General features: G+C 35.5%; 2 protein-coding genes across 2 annotated transcripts in view; both read left to right on the top strand.

The window, feature by feature from the left end:
• The window catches only part of gig2e (grass carp reovirus (GCRV)-induced gene 2e), a 21,025-nt gene extending 14,847 nt beyond the window's left edge, over positions 1–6,178 (top strand). Inside the window, 2 exon segments of the mRNA XM_060891589.1 lie at positions 754–1,235; positions 4,957–6,178. Coding sequence (XP_060747572.1) covers positions 754–1,235; positions 4,957–5,234 — 760 coding nt within the window. The 3' untranslated portion in view covers positions 5,235–6,178.
• On the top strand, positions 3,067–21,435 carry LOC132860400 (uncharacterized). Its single transcript, XM_060891588.1, has 6 exons — positions 3,067–3,162; positions 3,915–3,950; positions 6,884–7,382; positions 17,244–17,293; positions 18,046–18,081; positions 20,907–21,435. The coding sequence occupies exons 3-6, from the start codon at positions 6,923–6,925 to the stop codon at positions 21,390–21,392; spliced, it is 1,032 nt and encodes a 343-aa protein (XP_060747571.1). The 5' UTR covers positions 3,067–3,162; positions 3,915–3,950; positions 6,884–6,922; the 3' UTR covers positions 21,393–21,435.

Raw genomic sequence — 21,435 nt, 5'->3', positions numbered from 1 at the left:
TTTAAACACATATAAACTTTTCTAAATTTTTTATAAAGATTCACCTGCCATTAAAATGTTGTTTATCATGAACAGGATTGTCAGGAATATTTTAGTGAATCAATCTGTGCAAAGATCAGAATGAAACGACACACCCTCTGTAGGCTTCCTTTATTAACCCACACTAAGAAACTGCTGTCAGACTAGTTGTGTCATTTCTAAGGTAAGTGGTGAACAAATTTTCACAGTTTTTTGTTCCTTATTTAAAAGCGACCTCATAGTAATTCTTTTTTTTTTTTTTTATAAATAACTACTAAGTAATGTATCATACTCATAATTTATTGAATTTATTGAATCATCTTAAACTTAAATTTAACTACGATACTTTAACATCTAGACATTCATCATGTTAATAACAATATTTCTATAACTGTATATTTATACAAAGAATTAAGTTTGTATTTCATTTTTACATAATGACTTTGTTAATGACTACTGTACTTTTTTATACACACACTTTCACAACTGCTCACATGTCCACACTTGTGTAACGTACAGTTTTAATGCTTGCAACCTGTAATATTTGTCCTACAATAAATCTGTAAAAAAAGTCTCAGTCTGTAACTAATTTGTAGAGTTATGTATATGTAAATGTTTATTCATTCTTTCTTATTTTGTGTTATATTGGGAGTTTATTGTGCATTTTAAAGTCATATGAATTGTTAAGTCTTAGTTAGTCTTTTCTTTTCTGTAGTTGCAGTGATCTGAATAAACCTCTGTAATCATCATCACCATGTGGGCTGAGAATGATTTGTATCCAGGAGTGCCCTGTCTTGAGAGCTACTCAGTGCCTACTGATGGGAAAGTGTACAGAATGTATCATGGTACCTCTCGTCAGGCTGCTGAACAAATCATGAAAACCGGCTTTAAACAGTCTGCAGGCGGCATGTTAGGGCGTGGTGTGTACCTCAGTCGGGATCTTAAAAAGGCCAGTAGATACCCTTTGGAGCTACCTGAGTACCAGAGAGTTGTTATAGTTGTGAGAGTCAATGTTGGGAAAGTGAAGAAAATTGATAAACAAGGTCACCCACTGCAGAAAACCTGGCATGATCATGGCTACGACACAGCTTGGTGTCCTCCTGGATGTGGCATGGTTCGAAGTGGTCTGGAAGAAGATTGTGTTTGGGATCCAAGACGTATTGTGATCATTGATATAATTCGTCCGAGAACAACATCAGGACCATTCTATGACTGTTAATTTGTTGTAAAAAAAACAAAACAAAACAAAAAAAGCTAAAATCAAAACTGTCAAAATTCCAGGTCTAAAAATGTCTGTAATTAATAAAGAACTGAAAGCATCTTCAATTTTTATTCTATTACTTTTTGAATTTTAAACAACTATGATGTTTCAGTGAACATATTTTAATAGTCCTTGATTGTTATACTTAATAACACATTTTTTAAAACAATGACACATTTATTATTAAAATATAATTTAAAAAATTATAGTATAACACACATGTCAAAATTAAGTCAAAATTTTGGGAAAAAAATAAATTATGCCAATAATCATCTGACATAAAGCCAGATCTGATAACAAGATAAAGACAATTATATATTCCTGTAATTTCACTTTCATTTACACCAAGACGTTAGCAGCAGATCCTTTAAGTCCTGTAAGTTGTGAGGTGGCGCCTCAATGGATCAGACTTGTTAATCCGACACATTCCAAAGATGCTCGACTGGCTTGAGATCTACATTCAATTCTTCAGCTATTTGTGCTACAGTAGCTCTTCTGCTGGATTGGAACAAACAGTTTAGCTTTTACTTCCCATGCACATCAGTGAGCCTTGGGCTATCATTATCAATTTGGCCCTTGTCAAAGTCACTAAGATCCTTGCCAATTTTTCATGCTTCCATCACATCAGTTTTTTTCAGTTCTGTTCACTTACTACTTAATATATCCCAGTTCTTTACAGGTTGTGAGATAATCAGTGTTATTTGATACAAACTGTACATTCAGTGAATTTTATGTTATAACAGATCAGAATATGTGTAACAGTAAGATTCATGTAATCTCAGACTGTATGATCAGAAATAAGAAAGCTGTTTGACTATGAAGCATAAATAACATGTGTAAAGTGAAGCTTTTTCTTATTATTTAAGCAGTCAGAGCTCTTCAGATCAAAAGGGAAATATGTATTTTTCCACCAGTCCACCAGATGGGTATGATTAGGCATTGTCTTACTTTCAGAAAATCATTCATCTTCTACCACTTATCCGAACTACCTCGGGTCACGGGGAGCCTGTGCCTATCTCAGGCATCATTGGGCATCAAGGCAGGATACACCCTGGACGGAGTGCCAACCCATCGCAGGGCACACACACACACACACTCTCATTCACTCACACAATCACACACTATGGACAATTTTCCAGAGATGCCAATCAACCTACCATGCATGTCTTTGGACCGGGGGAGGAAACCGGAGTACCCGGAGGAAACCCCCGAGGCACGGGGAGAACATGTAAACTCCACACACACAAGTCAGAGGCGGGAATCGAACCCCCAACCCTGGAGGTGTGAGGCGAACGTGCTAACCACTAAGCCACCGTGCCCCCCCTTCAGAAAACCATGGTTGTCTGAAATTAGAGACAGAGAGATAGAGAGAGCAAGAGAGAGAGGGAGAGGGAGAGAGAGTATGATTTACAACACAACCTAACCCAGTGATACAGTCATAATACAAGACCTGACACCTAGACTAATCCCTGACACACCTCATACAGATGCACAACTTCTGTAATACTAAACCATGTTTGGGTGCAATTTTAAGTGCAATTATTCATTGGACAAGAAGAAAGTCTTTTGGCCTGATTTACAAAAAATCAAGACAAAATTATTATTATTATTATTATTATTATTATTATTATTATTATTATTATTATTATTATTATTATTATTTTTGTTATTATTATTATTGTGTAATTTGACAAGAGTTCTTGTATTTAGTAGCATAAAGATAAAGTTACATTCCTGCCACCAGCACACAGCACTGTAAAATTTGTGTAGAAAGGAAACAGGAAATTCAGTGAGAGATAAAAACCAGGACACTCCTCTTCATGTTTCTTTTAGCGACCAACTCTTACAACGATCTCAAGCAGACCAGACATTCCTTTACAGCGGTGAGATAATGATCATTTTGATTCCTTATACACTTAACACTTTTTACAGCATTGTTTCACTAAATGATACATCATGTGTTACAGTTACAGTACAATGACTACTTAGCAACATCTCTCCTTATAAATATTTGCATCTCATGTCTTTGTTCTTTGGCTTCTTGTATTTCAACCTATAGTCAGAATTACTCTAATTACTCATACAAAGAAATACAAAGACACTCATTTTAATTTGTTATCATTTCTATAGTATTTTCACAGGGACTTGTATTGAAAATGCTATAAATAATAGAGGACAAATAATAAATGGATTAAAAGTTGTGCTTTTATTGAGCAAAGAAAACTGTATAATCAGTGATGTAATGTTATCGGTAAGCAGACTTTTATTGTACATTTATGAAAAGAGTCTTCGGTATTAACTTCGGCCACCAGCAAACAGCACTGTAAAATTTGTGTAAAAAGGAAATAATGTCAATGTCATCAACAACAATTTTTATCCTGCAAAGTTTAATACTCTATCAATCCATTTTAAATGTAATTTCTGTTTGTCAGCCACCTGCAAACACCACTGATAATAACAATGTTATTTCTGTAGTATTATTATATTAATGAAATATTATTAATGTAATACATTTAAATTATATTTTGCAGATATTTAAAATCGGTGAGTGTTGGTTAATACTGTACTACTGTACAACAAATGTCAAACCAAAAGTTGTGTGGACATAAAGATATCTGTATTGTTTCCATCTTAGAACGAGCTCAGTCAGACTAGACGTGTTGTTCACAAGGTAAGCAATGAACAAATAACTTTCTTGTCTATTTTACAGTGACTACATAGAAATTTCTTCCTTTTTTATAGGTAACTACAGAGTAATATCATGTTTGTAATTCATTGTTAACTTAATAACCATGAAATTAATTAACTACACATATTTTACTATGTTGTCATTTATTTTATAAGATCTAAATATTCATCATGTTTCCTGAATTGTACTTTCACTAAAACATGTAAGGTCTATTTACATATTGACTTTATTATTAATTAAATTATTTATTAAATAATTATTATTAAATTAAATTATTATTATATTATTAAATTATAAACTTAAATTATTATTAATAACTACTCTACTGTTTTTATGTACAGACTACCATAACTCCTCATCATACATATTTAACTTACAGTTTTAATCCTGCCAACCAGTAATATCTGTCCTACCGTAAATCTGTACAGAAATCTGTCTCAGCCTGTAAAAAGTTGTGGCCTAATGGTTAGAGAGTTTGACTCCTAACCCTAAGGTTGTGGGGTCGAGTCTCGGGCAATACCACGACTGAGGTGCCCTTGAGCAAGGCACCGAACCCCCCCAGCTGCTACCCGGGCGCCGCAGCATAAATGGCTGCCCACTGCTCCGGGTGTGTGTTCACGGTGTGTGTGTGTTCACTGCTGTGTGTGTGCACTTTTTATGGGTTAAATGCAGAGAATGAATTCTGAGTATGGGTCACCGTACTTAGCTGTATGTCACATCACGTTTTTAAATAACTTGGAGAGTTATATATATATATGTATATTTATTTGTGGTATATTTTAATTTTATTGTGCATTTTGAAGTCTTGTGAACTGTTAAGTCATTTGCTTTGGTTCCCCTTTAATTTAAATAAGCTTAAGTTTCTTCTCTAGTTGCAGTGATCTAGGGATCTACAGTATATAGCTCTGTAAACATCATCATGTGGGTTGAATATGTTTTGGGTCCAGGAGTTCCCTGTCTTGAAAGCTCATCAGTACCTACTAATGAGACCCTGTAAAGAATGTATCATACAGTAGTACCTCTTCACAGGCTGCTGAACAAATCATGAAAACTGGCTTTAATCAATCTGCAAGTGGCATGTTAGGGCGTGGTGTGTACCTCAGTCGGGATCTTAATAAGGCCAGTAGATACCCTTTGGATCTGCCTGAGCACCAGAGAGTTGTTAAAAGGGTGAGAGTCAATGTTGGGAAAGTGACTAAAATTGATAAACAAGGTCACCCACTGCAGAAAAACTGGTGTAACAAGTGTGACCGAGCTTTTTGTTAAACAGGGTGTGTATGGTGCAGTTGCACAGAATATGGTGAATTTCCATCAAAAGGAATGAAGAAGTGTATCAGTAATTTAGAGCAATATGTACATGTTTGCTTTAATTATCAACTATAAAGGAATATGAGGAACATAATCTGGACAACATGGCAGTGAACCTGAGGTTTATTGTTACAGAAATATTCACAAAATCAAAAATTATCTAATTATTTGTGTTAAACAACAATGTATTTGTCATGTTCATCATGTTTATTATTAAGATTCATAGATTATGTAGCATGTCTGACATATAAATCCCTGTGAACTAGCTGTTGCGCTATAAAAACATATATGAACAAAAACAGAAGTAACTTATGGTTTGTATGTATATTCACTTGAAACCAAACCATGTAATACCCAAACAACATACACCAAAAAAACATTATTTTAAATGGTATAGTAAAATGTCTACTGTACAAACATCATACCACACCTACAGACCAGCAAAACTCACACATCTGAAAGCCCAAGATAAAGAAATGAAAGTGAAAGAAAGAAATTTATCATTTACCGTATTTTAAATAAGAGAAGCTTAGGCCAAACATATCGTGTTTATATATTGAAAGAAAGCTTGAGGTTCAGTTACACTGAATGAGGTTCAATATCTGGCATTTTGGTCAAAAATGATTTAACAATTTAACCTTCATTACTTGATAATGAAGCAATGATAAAAAAGGTTTAAGGTTAAGAATTAACAATTCTTAACCTTAAAAGGTTAACAAAAAGGTTAACAAAAAAGGTTAACAATTTTTGTGTAAGGTTTAAATAATATTGTTTTTCTTTAAAACATATAAACTTTTCAAAATTTTTTATAAAGATCCACCTGCCATTAAAATGTTATTTATCATGAAAAGGATTGTCAGGAATATTTTAGTGAATCATTCTGTGCAAAGTTCAGAATGAAACGACACACCCTCTGTAGACTTCCTTTATTAACCCACACTAAGAAACTGCTCAGTCAGACTAGTTGTGTCATTTCTAAGGTAAGTGGTGAACAAATTTTCACAGTTTTTTGTTGCTTATTTAAAAGCGACCTCATAGTAATTCTTTTTTTTAATAAATAACTACTAAGTAATGTATCATACTCATAATTTATTGAATTTATTGAATCATCTTAAACTTAAATTTAACTACAATACTTTAACATCTAGACATTCATCATGTTAATAACAATATTTCTATAACTGTATATTTATACAAAGAATTAAGTTTGTATTTCATTTTTACATAATGACTTTGTTAATGACTACTGTACTTTTTTATACACACACTTTCACAACTGCTCACATGTCCACACTTGTGTAACGTACAGTTTTAATGCTTGCAACCTGTAATATTTGTCCTACAATAAATCTGTAAAAAAGTCTCAGTCTGTAACTAACATGTAGAGTTATGTATATGTAAATGTTTATTCATTCTTTCTTATATTGTGGTATATTGTGAGTTTATTGTGCATTTTAAAGTCATATGAATTGTTAAGTCTTAGTTCTCAGTGTTGCAGCTGTTTTGACACCAAATGTACCCTTGGGGATTAATAAAGTACTCGACTGTTCTCTCTACTCTTTGACTTTAAACACAATTTAATTACATTTGACTTTTCTTTTTTGTAGTTGCAGTGATCTGAATAAACCTCTGTAATCATCATCACCATGTGGGCTGAGAATGATTTGTATCCAGGAGTGCCCTGTCTCCAGAGCTACTCAGAGCCTACTGATGGGAAAGTGTACAGAATGTATCATGGTACCTCTCGTCAGGCTGCTGAACAAATCATGAAAACCGGCTTTAAACAGTCTGCAGGCGGCATGTTAGGGCGTGGTGTGTACCTCAGTCGGGATCTTAATAAGGCCAGTAGATACCCTTTGGAGCTACCTGAGCACCAGAGAGTTGTTATAAGGGTGAGAGTCAATGTTGGGAGAGTGAAGAAAATTGATAAACAAGGTCACCCAATGCAGAAAACCTGGCATGATCATGGCTACGACACTGCTTGGTGTCCTCCTGGATGTGGCATGGTTCGAAGTGGTCTGGAAGAAGATTGTGTTTGGGATCCAAGACGCATTGAGATCACTGATATAATTCGTCCAAGAACAACATCAGGACCATTCTATGACTGCTAAATTGTTGTAAAATTTCCTGACTATCAGTGTTTCTATCATAGAAAATCAACACTGTCTAATTTTCAGGTCTAAAAATGACTGTAATTAATAAAGAATTGAAAAAATATATACTTTTTCCCCCAGTATTTATGTGATTTTATGATAAAATACTTGTGGTCTTGGGGCTTGTGTAAGTGTGATAAGACTATAATAAATGCCTTAGCTTTGTGTTTCTGTGGGTGTATTATGATTGTTATTAATCTTGAAAAGTTCCACAAGACCTTGAATGGTGTGCTGTGGTGTTTGTCACCTAGACATTAGCATCAGATACTTTAAGATGTGTCGTGGGCCTCCATGGTTCAGACTTGTTTATCCAGCACATTCCACAGATGTTTGTTGTTAATAATGACTTAAGTCCAATTTTTACAGGAAACCAAAAAGTTCACTTTCGTTTCCTCAGCCTGTGGCATTTGTAGGCGTGATACACGATTAAACAAACAAGTGTGACCGTTTTTGTTAAACAGGGTGTGTATGGTGCAGTTGCACAGAATATGGTGAATTTCCATCAAAAGGAATGAAAAAATGTATCAGTAATTTAGAGCAATATGTACATGTTTGCTTTAATTATCAAATCAATATGTAGGAATATGAGGAACATAATCTGGACAACATGGCAATATAACAATACAGTGAACCTGAGGTTTAATGTTACAGAAATATTCACAAAATCAAAAATTATCTAATTATTTGTGTTAAACAACAATGTATTTCTGTCAGGACCATCTTTTCAAATGAGAATTTATTAGATGATATGCATACAGTTAGTGTTGGCGGTATGGATCTGTTCTAGGCAGGAATCCACGCACCCGTCCGTGCGCATGCATAGGCCGAGTGGGGAGAGCAGCAACTGAAAATAGAAAAGACCCCGCTTATAATAGAACCATTAATCATGCATAGAGTTTTTTCTTTTTTTTTTTTTTTTGGCAAATGAAAAAAAATGAATAAATGGATAAATAAAAAATTAAATAATTAGAGAGAGAGGGAGAGAGAGAAAAATATGTGGAGATTTAAGACGTAAACTGGTACGATGAACACAGGTTCCGGCATGGTGGAGTTGGGGTTGGAGGAGGGAGTTTAAGCCGCAGCAGCAGCGACGCGCTAGAAAGCGGCTCAATGAATGGTAATTTAAAGGGTCGGGTAATATGGATGTCGTAACCGGATTGGTGCGCGTCGTGGACAGCTGATGAACAGCTGATGCACGCTTGACGACGTGGCCTGCCAGAACTAACACGATGCTTGATTTTTCGTGTTCATCATGTTTATTATTAAGATTCTTAGATTATGTAGCAGGGGCCATGGTGGCTTAGTGGTTAGCACGTTCGCCTCACACCTCCAGGGTTGGGGGTTCGATTCCCGCCTCCGCCTTGTGTGTGTGGAGTTTGCATGTTCTCCCTGTGCCTCGAGGGTTTCCTCCGGGTACTCCGATTTCCTCCCCCGGTCCAAAGACATGCATGGTAGGTTGATTGGCATCTCTGGAAAATTGTCCGTAGTGTATGATTGCGTGAGTGAATGAGAGTGTGTGTGCCCTGCGATGGGTTGGCACTCCGTCCAGGGTGTATCCTGCCTTGATGCCCAATGACGCCTGAGTTTCCCCGTGACCCGAGGTAGTTCGGATAAGCGGTAGAAAATGAGTGAGAGAGAGATTATGTAGCATGTCTGACATATAAATCCCTGTGAACTAGCTGTTGCTCTATAATAACATATATGAACAAAAACAGAAGTAACTTTGTATTTATATTGACTTGAATCCAAACCATGTCATACCCAAACAACAAAAACCAAAAAAAATTATTTTAAATGGTATAGTAAAATGTCTACTGTACAAACATCATACCACACCTACAGACCAGCTAAATGACATTTACTGCACTATATTTGTCCCCATGTTAAACAATAAAACATGCTACCTTTATGTTTTTCTACTTGATCCTTCTTTTGTAACATGGACTAAAGTCCATTAGTCCATATACTGTATAGTAACTGTCAGCTTAAAATAGACATCTCATTCTAACAGACCATTATATTATGATTTGTAATTCATGGTCATACTCTGTGACCTGTAAAGACATTGTCAGTGTCTCCTGCTATTCAAGTTTTATTTTCTTGTCTTCATTACCAGGACTTTGGAACGTGGACTCATGACTGCTCCTTTATCTTTACTTTCCCTTTCTCCCTTTTTCCTTTAACATTATGTGAGTATTCCTGTATTATAGCTTCCTGTGATTATGTTTCAACTGTGTGTGTTTTTTGTGTGTGTGTGTGTGTGTGTGTGTGTGTGTGTGTGTGTGTGTGTGTGTGTGTGTGTGTGTGTGTGTGTGTGTGCGTGTGCATGTGCATGTGTGTATGAAAGCTCTCTCTCCTAGTGCTTAGAAAAATACATTCCTGATCCATCCTGCCCTTGGCAAACAGTAATCCTACAGAAAACATTATCCTAACAGTAATATATTGTCATTGAGAAGTGATTGTGTTAGAGTATTTGTGTTAGAGAAGTAGTTTCATATCCAGCAGCTGACCTTCAGCAAACACATGCATTACTATAATGGTCTATGTAAATAATGTTTTTGTGAGTACACAAAGTCTTATTCAACAGAGCAGAAAATGCAAATAAAAGTAAAAATAACGTATAGCAACCCTACAAAGACATGAGCTATAGAAATGAAAGTGCAAATGAATCAGGGACAAATCTCCTTTACTCCTTTACTTATTCAATCATCTTATCTCTTTATGACTCTTCATGATGAGTCTATCCTATCCAAACTTACAGTATGTTTTTATTTGACACAGTGTAGTACAAGATCCTATTCAAATGAATGAGTCTTAGACCTCATGGCAAAGACCCTATTCAAATGAATGAGTCTTAGACCTCATGGCAAATACCCTATTCAAATGAATGAGTCTTAGACCTCATGGCAAAGACCCTGTTTGAACTAATGAGTCTTGGACCTCATTGTTTTTGTACATGGATGCACATTTCTGTTCCATCTAGACTTTCCAAAAAAACTGAATGCTAACAAACCTCAGCAGAGTTAAACACCATATGCTGCCAGCAGATGTTTTAAAACACTTTTCATAATTACATACACCATATAGCCAAAAAGTGTATGAAAACCTCACTGTTACACCAATAGGCGAGATTTCTCCAAAACTGTTGCTACAAAGAAACACATAATTGTCTATAATATTATTGTATGTTGTATCATTAAGATTTCCCTTCACTGGATTTAAAGGGCCTAGACCAAACATGCTGCAGCATGACAATACCCCTGGTCACAAGTAAGAAATGATTTGCCAAGGTTGGTGAGAAAGAAGAGAGTTTGTTGATTGTTTTTCTCCTAAGACCATGCCTATGTTCCTATGTACTATGCTGTGGTCCATTTTTACTTTTAAATGTTTTATACTAAATATAGTCCCATTCAATTTATTTTGCTAACTTAATATCTATACAGATGTGTAGATGAAACATACTGAGTATTATTTACATTATTTCTGTTGCAGTGTGTACAGTCTGTTTTCGTTTTAGTTTAACCATTAATCCATTGTTATTTGTCTTTGTTTTACTGTTTTGAATAAATACCTATTGCATTCACTACAAAGACACACCTCCTACGTATTTCTTTATAAACCCGAAGTCAGAACATACTCTGCCAGATGAAGGGTCCTGTTACAGAGGTAAGATTTTTCTTGTACAGTGTAACAATGTTGTTTCTGTAGTATTATTATATTGGTTAAGTATTAATAATATAATACAAAACAAACAAAACACACACACCTGCAAGCCACAAGATAAAGAAATGAAAGTGAAAGAAAGAAAATTATCATTTACCGTATTTTAAATAAGAGAAGCTTAGGCCAAATGTATCTTGTTTATATCTTGAAAGAAAGCTCGAGGTTCAATTAAACGGAATGTGGTTCAATATCTGGCATTTTGGTCAGAAATGATTTAACAATTTAACAATTTTCTTTACTTGATGATACTTTTTTCTGGGTTGTTTTTTTTTTTGAGCAATGAAAAAAAGCATTTTTTTGTGTAAGGTTTAAATAATATTGTTTTCTTTAAACACATAGAAACTTTTCAAAATTTTTATAAAGATCCACCTGCCATTAAAATGTTATTTATCATGAACAGGATTGTCAGGAATATTTTAGTGAATCATTCTGTGCAAAGATCAGAATGAAACGACACACCCTCTGTAGACTTCCTTTATTAACCCACACTAAGAAACTGCTCAGTCAGACTAGTTGTGTCATTTCTAAGGTAAGCGGTGAACAAATTTTCACAGAATTTTTGTTGCTTATTTTAAAGCGACCTTATAGAAATTCTTTTTTATATAAATAACTACTAAGTAATGTATCATGCTTGTAATTTATTGTACAGTGACTTATATAATCATCTTAAAGTTAATTTTAAGTTTAAGATGATTATATAAAGATCAAAGAATGAAGTTTGTATTTCATTTTTACATAATGACTTTGTTAATGACTACTGTACTTTTTTATACACACACTTTCACAACTTCTCACATGTCCTGTAATATTTGTCCTACAATAAATCTTTAAAAAAGTCTCAGTCTGTAACTAACATGTAGAGTTATGTATATGTAAATGTATATTCATTCTTTATTGTTTTGTTGTATATTGTGCGATTATTGTGCATTTTAAGGTCATATGAATTGTTAAATCTTAGTTCTCAGTGCTCGACTGTTCTCTCTACTCTTTGACTTTAAACACAATTTAATTACATTTGACGTGTCTGCCCTGCCCTTGTCTCTTCCTCCCCGCCTCTGCACACCTGTTCCTTGTGGTAATTGTCATTTGTATTTAGCCGTGCTGCATTTCCTATGGCGGCGAGGAATCCTTGTTGTTTTTGGTGTCGTCTCTTGTCTTCTTGTGTGTCATCTTTTATCACGTTGGTTGTCTTGTCTGTGTTCCAGTTTTGTGTGTTTTATTTAATAAAACCAGTTTATTTTTACGCTATCCTGCATTTGGGTCTCTTTTTATCCCCGCCTTGCTGACAGAAGGATTCCGCCAAACTCAGACCCAGAAGGATAACTTCAGCCTGGACTGGCTCTGTGGGAGTTTTTTCTCTGAACTGTTCTCTTTGCCCTGTTTTTTTTTACTGGACTTTTGTTATTTTTTTTTTGGGTTTTGTGTGACATCGATCCGCTTTTTTTCTGGTGAGGGACGTCGCTCCACTTCTGGTTTCCCTTGGAGGATGCCGCCTCACTTCTTGCTGGCGGAGGATGTCACCAGCCCGGTTTTACGTAGTTTTTTTTCGGTGCCCTGCGACATTGCATTGCACCTGTTCTGGTGGGGGACGTCGCTTCACTTTCAGGTTTCCCGTGGAGGGTGCCGCCTCACTTCCTGTCCTCGGGTGGTGTTGCAGGCCTGTATTTTGCCCTAGGGATATTTTTGTTTATTTTTTGTTCCGTGGTGGACGATTTTTCCCGCCCTCCCCCATTTTCTGGTTTTCTGGACTTGAGTCTGGCCACGGTGTGTCGGGGGTTGTGCTCGGCTGTGGACGTCGCTGTGCCCTTCTGCTTGGCTGTGGACTTCAATCTGCCATTCTTCTCGGCTGTGGATGTCGCTCGGCCTTTCTGCTCTGCTGTGGCCGTCGCTCGGCCCTTCTGCTTGTCTGTGGCCGTCTCTCTGCCCTTCTGCTCGGCTGTGGCCATCGCTCGGCCCTTCTGCTCGCTGTGGACTTCGCTCGGCCCTCTCTGGCTGTGCTGCCGTGTGCCTTGCTCCCCCCCACCTGCCTCGCCCTGTGCCTTGCTCCCCCCACCTGCCTCACCATGTGCCTTGCTCCCACCTCCTGCCTCACCATGTGCCTCGCTCTCCCCTCCTTGATCTTGCTGGGATTGTGGTCCCCTCAGATGTGATTTGATATGGGATTAATGCATCGGGAGCCACGCCTCGAGGGTACTGTCAGGATCCAACCCGGACTTTGGCCATGTGTGTTTGTTTATGTTCTGTGTTCACGTGTCTGCCCTGCCCTTGTCTCTTTCTCCCCGCCTCTGCACACCTGTTCCTTGTGGTAATTGTCATGTGTATTTAGCCGTGCCTATCTAATCCTTGTCATATTTGGTGTTGTCTCTTGTCGTCTTGTTTGTCATTTTTTGTCATGTTGGTTGTCTTGTCCGTGTTCCAGTTTTGTGTGTTTTATTTAATAAAACCAGTTTACTTTTACGCTATCCTGCATTTGGGTATCATTTTTTCCCTGCCTCCCTTACAGTCAGAGCTCTTCAGATCAAAAGGAAATATCCAAAAATAAGAACAACAACAATTCTATGACTGCTAAAATGTTTTAGAATTTCCTGACTATCAGGTTTTCTGTCATAGAAAATCAACACTGTCTAAGTTTCAGGTCTAAAAATGACTGTAATTAATAAAGCACTGAAAAAAGTACTTTTTTCCCTTTCTTTTTGGATTTTAACTCGGATTTTATGTCATTTTATGATAAAATACTTGTGGTCTTGGGACTTGTGTAAGTGTGATTTCTGTGGGTGTATTATGATTGTTAGTAATCTTGAAAAGTTTTCCACAAAAGGCCACAAGTGCCATTATGCTGGAATTCCCCTGGCTTCAGAAACACTGTTGATTATACGACTGTTTTTCACCCTGAGTTTTTGCCTGCCTTACCTGATTATTTTGTCAAGCGTATTAAAGAGTTTATTATTTACATCTGTGTCCTGCATTTGAGTCCTCCTTTCCGGCCCACCCTGACAGACTGCTAAAATGTTCTCAAATTTCCTGACTGTAAATAATAAAAAACTGGAAAAAAGTACCCTTTTTCTTCTTTCTTTTTGCATTTTATCTCAGTTTTTATGTGATTTCATGATAAAATACTTGTGGTCTTGGGGCTTGTGTAAGTGAGATAAGACTATAATAAATGCCTTAGCTTTGTGTTTCTGTGGGTGTATTATGATTGTTATTAATCTTGAAAAGTTTAAGTCTTCTACTTCTAATCTTGTTCCACAAGACCTTGAATGGTGTGCTGTGGTGTTTGTCACCTAGACATTAGCATCAGATACTTTAAGATGTGTCGTGGGCCTCCATGGTTCAGACTTGTTTATCCAGCACATTCCACAGATGTTTGTTGTTAATAATGACTTAAGTCCAATTTTTACAGGAAACCAAAAAGTTCACTTTCGTTTCCTCAGCCTGTGGCATTTGTAGGCGTGATACACGATTAAACAAACAAGTGTGACCAAGCTTTTTGTTAAACAGGGTGTGTATGGTGCAGTTGCACAGAATATGGTGAATTTCCATCAAAAGGAATGAAAAAATGTATCAGTAATTTAGAGCAATATGTACATGTTTGCTTTAATTATCAACTCAATATGTAGGAATATGAGGAACATAATTTGGACAACATGGCAGTGAACCTGAGGTTTATTGTTACAGAAATATTCACAAAATCAAAAATTATCTAATTATTTGTGTTAAACAACAATGTATTTGTCATGTTTATCATGTTTATTATTAATATTCATAGATTATGTAGCATGTCTGACATAAATCCCTGTGAACTAGCTGTTGCGCTATAAAAACATATACTGTATGAACAAAAACAGAAGTAACTTATGGTTTGTATTTATATTGACTTGAAACCAAACCATGTCATACCCAAACAACATACACCAAAAAACCTCATTATTATAAATGGTATAGTAAAATGTCTACTGTACAAACATCATACCACACCTACAGACCAGCAAACCTCACACACCTGAAAGCCCAAGATAAAGAAATGAAAGTGAAAGAAAGAAATTTATCATTTACCGTATTTTAAATAAGAGAAGCTTAGGCCAAACATATCGTGTTTATATCTTGAAAGAAAGCTTGAGGTTCAGTTACACTGAATGAGGTTCAATATCTGGCATTTTGGTCAAGACGTATTGTGATCATTGATATAATTCGTCCGAGAACAACATCAGGACCATTCTATGACTGTTAATTTGTTGTAAAAAAAACAAAACAAAACAAAAAAAGATAAAATCAAAACTGTCAAAATTCCAGGTCTAAAAATGTCTGTAATTAATAAAGAACTGAAAGCATCTTCAATTTTTATTCTATTACTTTTTGAATTTTAAACAACTATGATGTTTCAATGAACATATTTTAATAGTCCTTGATTGTTATACTTAATAACACATTTTTTAAAACAATGACACATTTATTATTAAAATATAATTTAAAAAATTATAGTATACCACACATGTCAAAATTAAGTCAAAATTTTGGGAAAAAATTAAATTATGCCAATAATCATCTGACATAAAGCCAGATCTGATAACAAGATAAAGACAATTATATATTCCTGTAATTTCACTTTCATTTACACCAAGACGTTAGCAGCAGATCCTTTAAGTCCTGTAAGTTGTGAGGTGGAGCCTCAATGGATCAGACTTGTTAATCCGACACATTCCAAAGATGCTCGACTGGCTTGAGATCTACATTCAATTCTTCAGCTATTTGTGCTACAGTAGCTCTTCTGCTGGATTGGAACAAACAGTTTAGCTTTTACTTCCCATGCACATCAGTGAGCCTTGGGCTATCATTATCAATTTGGCCCTTGTCAAAGTCACTAAGATCCTTGCCAATTTTTCATGCTTCCATCACATCAGTTTTTTTCAGTTCTGTTCACTTACTACTTAATATATCCCAGTTCTTTACAGGTTGTGAGATAATCAGTGTTATTTGATACAAACTGTACATTCAGTGAATTTTATGTTATAACAGATCAGAATATGTGTAACAGTAAGATTCATGTAATCTCAGACTGTATGATCAGAAATAAGAAAGCTGTTTGACTATGAAGCATAAATAACATGTGTAAAGTGAAGCTTTTTCTTATTATTTAAGCAGTCAGAGCTCTTCAGATCAAAAGGGAAATATGTATTTTTCCACCAGTCCACCAGATGGGTATGATTAGGCATTGTCTTACTTTCAGAAAATCATTCATTCATTCATCTTCTACCGCTTAACCAAACTACTTCGGGTCACGGGGAGCCTGTGCCTATCTCAGGCGTCATTGGGCATCAAGGCAGGATACACCCTGGACGGAGTGCCAACCCATCGCAGGGCACACACACACACACACTCTCATTCACTCACACAATCACACACTATGGACAATTTTCCAGAGATGCCAATCAACCTACCATGCATGTCTTTGGACCGGGGGAGGAAACCGGAGTACCCAGAGGAAACCCCCGAGGCACGGGGAGAACATGCAAACTCCACACACACAAGTCAGAGGCGGGAATCGAACCCCCAACCCTGGAGGTGTGAGGCGAACGTGCTAACCACTAAGCCACCGTGCCCCCCTTCAGAAAACCATGGTTGTCTGAAATTAGAGACAGAGAGATAGAGAGAGCAAGAGAGAGAGGGAGAGGGAGAGAGAGTATGATTTACAACACAACCTAACCCAGTGATACAGTCATAATACAAGACCTGACACCTAGACTAATCCCTGACACACCTCATACAGATGCACAACTTCTGTAATACTAAACCATGTTTGGGTGCAATTTTAAGTGCAATTATTCATTGCACAAGAAGAAAGTCTTTTGGCCTGATTTACAAAAAATCAAGACAAAATTATTATTATTATTATTATTATTATTATTATTATTATTATTATTATTATTATTATTATTATTATTGTGTAATTTGACAAGAGTTCTTGTATTTAGTAGCATAAAGATAAAGTTACATTCCTGCCACCAGCACACAGCACTGTAAAATTTGTGTAGAAAGGAAACAGGAAATTCAGTGAGAGATAAAACCAGGACACTCCTCTTCATGTTTCTTTTAGCGACCAACTCTTACAACGATCTCAAGCAGACCAGATATTCCTTTACAGCGGTGAGATAATGATCATTTTGATTCCTTATACACTTAACACTTTTTACAGCATTGTTTCACTAAATGATACATCATGTGTTACAGTTACAGTACAATGACTACTTAGCAACATCTCTCCTTATAAATATTTGCATCTCATGTCTTTGTTCTTTGGCTTCTTGTATTTCAACCTATAGTCAGAATTACTCTAATTACTCATACAAAGAAATACAAAGACACTCATTTTAATTTGTTATCATTTCTATAGTATTTTCACAGGGACTTGTATTGAAAATGCTATAAATAATAGAGGACAAATAATAAATGGATTAAAAGTTGTGCTTTTATTGAGCAAAGAAAACTGTATAATCAGTGATGTAATGTTATCGGTAAGCAGACTTTTATTGTACATTTATGAAAAGAGTCTTCGGTATTAACTTCGGCCACCAGCAAACAGCACTGTAAAATTTGTGTAAAAAGGAAATAATGTCAATGTCATCAACAACAATTTTTATCCTGCAAAGTTTAATACTCTATCAATCCATTTTAAATGTAATTTCTGTTTGTCAGCCACCTGCAAACACCACTGATAATAACAATGTTATTTCTGTAGTATTATTATATTAATGAAATATTATTAATGTAATACATTTAAATTATATTTTGCAGATATTTAAAATCAGTGAGTGTTGGTTAATACTGTACTACTGTACAACAAATGTCAAACCAAAAGTTGTGTGGACATAAAGATATCTGTATTGTTTCCATCTTAGAACGAGCTCAGTCACACTAGACGTGTTGTTCACAAGGTAAGCAATGAACAAATAACTTTCTTGTCTATTTTACAGTGACTACATAGAAATTTCTTCCTTTTTTATAGGTAACTACAGAGTAATATCATGTTTGTAATTCACTGTTAACTTAATAACCATGAAATGAATTAACTACACATATTTTACTATGTTGTCATTTATTTTATAAGATCTAAATATTCATCATGCTTCCTGAATTGTACTTTCACTAATACATGTAAGGTCTATTTACATATTGACTTTATTATTAATTAAATTATTTATTAAATAATTATTATTAAATTAAATTATTATTATATTATTAAATTATAAACTTAAATTATTATTAATAACTACTCTACTGTTTTTATGTACAGACTACCATAACTCCTCATCATACATATTTAACATACAGTTTTAATCCTGCCAACCTGTAATATCTGTCCTACCGTAAATCTGTACAGAAATCTGTCTCAGCCTGTAAAAAGTTGTGGCCTAATGGTTAGAGAGTTTGACTCCTAACCCTAAGGTTGTGGGGCGAGTCTCGGGCAATACCACGACTGAGGTGCCCTTGAGCAAGGCACCAAACCCCCCCAGCTGCTACCCGGGCGCCGCAGCATAAATGGCTGCCCACTGCTCCGGGTGTGTGTTCACGGTGTGTGTGTGTTCACTGCTGTGTGTGTGCACTTTTTATGGGTTAAATGCAGAGAATGAATTCTGAGTATGGGTCACCGTACTTAGCTGTATGTCACATCACGTTTTTAAATAACTTGGAGAGTTATATATATATATATATATATATATATGTATATTTATTCTTTCTTATTTGTGGTATATTTTAATTTTATTGTGCATTTTGAAGTCTTGTGAACTGTTAAGTCATTTGCTTTGGTTCCCCTTTAATTTAAATAATCTTAAGTTTCTTCTCTAGTTGCAGTGATCTAGGGATCTACAGTATATAGCTCTGTAAACATCATCATGTGGGTTGAATATGTTTTGGGTCCAGGAGTTCCCTGTCTTGAAAGCTCATCAGTACCTACTAATGAGACCCTGTAAAGAATGTATCATACAGTAGTACCTCTTCACAGGCTGCTGAACAAATCATGAATACTGGCTTTAATCAATCTGCAAGTGGCATGTTAGGGCGTGGTGTGTACCTCAGTCGGGATCTTAATAAGGCCAGTAGATAGTTGTTATAAGGGTGAGAGTCAATGTTGGGAAAGTGACTAAAATTGATAAACAAGGTCACCCACTGCAGAAAAACTGGTGTAACAAGTGTGACCGAGCTTTTTGTTAAACAGGGTGTGTATGGTGCAGTTGCACAGAATATGGTGAATTTCCATCAAAAGGAATGAAGAAGTGTATCAGTAATTTAGAGCAATATGTACATGTTTGCTTTAATTATCAACTATAAAGGAATATGAGGAACATAATCTGGACAACATGGCAGTGAACCTGAGGTTTATTGTTACAGAAATATTCACAAAATCAAAAATTATCTAATTATTTGTGTTAAACAACAATATATTTGTCATGTTCATCATGTTTATTATTAAGATTCATAGATTATGTAGCATGTCTGACATATAAATCCCTGTGAACTAGCTGTTGCGCTATAAAAACATATATGAACAAAAACAGAAGTAACTTATGGTTTGTATTTATATTGGCTTGAAACCAAACCATGTCATACCCAAACAACATACACCAAAAAAACATTATTTTAAATGGTATAGTAAAATGTCTACTGTACAAACATCATACCACACCTACAGACCAGCAAAACTCACACACCTGAAAGCCCAAGATAAAGAAATGAAAGTGAAAGAAAGAAATTTATCATTTACCGTATTTTAAATAAGAGAAGCTTAGGCCAAACATATCGTGTTTATATATTGAAAGAAAGCTTGAGGTTCAGTTACACTGAATGAGGTTCAATATCTGGCATTTTGGTCAAAAATGATTTAACAATTTAACCTTCATTACTTGATAATGAAGCAATGATAAATAAGGTTTAAGGTTAAGAATTAACAATTCTTAACCTTAAAAGGTTAACAAAAAGGTTAACGAAAAAGGTTAACAATTTTTGTGTAAGGTTTAAATAATATTGTTTTCTTTAAACACATATAAACTTTTCAAAATTTTTTATAAAGATTCACCTGCCATTAAAATGTTATTTATCATGAACAGGATTGTCAGGAATATTTTAGTGAATCATTCTGTGCAAAGATCAGAATGAAACGACACACCATCTGTAGACTTCCTTTATTAACCCACACTAAGAAACTGCTCAGTCAGACTAGTTGTGTCATTTCTAAGGTAAGCGGTGAACAAATTTTCACAGAATTTTTGTTGCTTATTTTAAAGCGACCTTATAGAAATTCTTTTTTATATAAATAACTACTAAGTAATGTATCATGCTTGTAATTTATTGTACAGTGACTTATATAATCATCTTAAAGTTAATTTTAAGTTTAAGATGATTATATAAAGATCAAAGAATGAAGTTTGTATTTCATTTTTACATAATGACTTTGTTAATGACTACTGTACTTTTTTATACACACACTTTCACAACTTCTCACATGTCCTGTAATATTCGTCCTACAATAAATCTGTAAAAAAGTCTCAGTCTGTAACTAACATGTAGAGTTATGTATATGTAAATGTATATTCATTCTTTATTGTTTTGTTGTATATTGTGCGTTTATTGTGCATTTTAAGATCATATGAATTGTTAAATCTTAGTTCTCAGTGCTCGACTGTTCTCTCTACTCTTTGACTTTAAACACAATTTAATTACATTTAACTTTTCTTTTCTGTAGTTGCAGTGATCTGAATAAACCTCTGTAATCATCATCACCATGTGGGCTGAGAATGATTTGTATCCAGGAGTGCCCTGTCTTGAGAGCTACTCAGAGCCTACTGATGGGAAAGTGTACAGAATGTATCATGGTACCTCTCGTCAGGCTGCTGAACAAATCATGAAAACCGGCTTTAAACAGTCTGCAGGCGGCATGTTAGGGCGTGGTGTGTACCTCAGTCGGGATCTTGAAAAGGCCAGTAGATACCCTTTGATTCTGCCTGAGAACCAGAGAGTTGTTATAAGGGTGAGAGTCAATGTTGGGAGAGTGAAGAAAATTGATAAACAAGGTCACCCAATGCAGAAAACCTGGCATGATCATGGCTATGACACTGCTTGGTGTCCCCCTAAATGTGGCATGGTTCCAAGTGGTCTGGAAGAAGATTGTGTGTGGGATCCAAGACGTATTGAGATCATTGATATAATTTGTCCGAGAACAACATCAGGACCATTCTATGACTGCTAATTTGTTGTAAAAAAAAACAAAACAAAAAAAAGATAAAATCAAA

The sequence above is a fragment of the Tachysurus vachellii genome, chromosome 17 (assembly GCF_030014155.1).
Source record: "Tachysurus vachellii isolate PV-2020 chromosome 17, HZAU_Pvac_v1, whole genome shotgun sequence".
Taxonomy (NCBI): domain Eukaryota; kingdom Metazoa; phylum Chordata; class Actinopteri; order Siluriformes; family Bagridae; genus Tachysurus; species Tachysurus vachellii.
Note: the sequence above shows the minus strand (reverse complement) of the source record. Positions and strands in the feature narration are given on the sequence as shown.

Excerpts from the sequence above, each read along its gene's own strand:
- LOC132860400 (XM_060891588.1), top strand. The coding sequence starts at position 6,923 with ATGTGGGCTGAGAATGATTTGTATCCAGGAGTGCCCTGTCTCCAGAGC. Across the intron at positions 7,383-17,243 it reads ATCAGGACCATTCTATGACT|CGACCAACTCTTACAACGAT; the intron begins GCTAAATTGTTG and ends TGTTTCTTTTAG. Across the intron at positions 17,294-18,045 it reads CCAGATATTCCTTTACAGCG|AACGAGCTCAGTCACACTAG; the intron begins GTGAGATAATGA and ends TTTCCATCTTAG.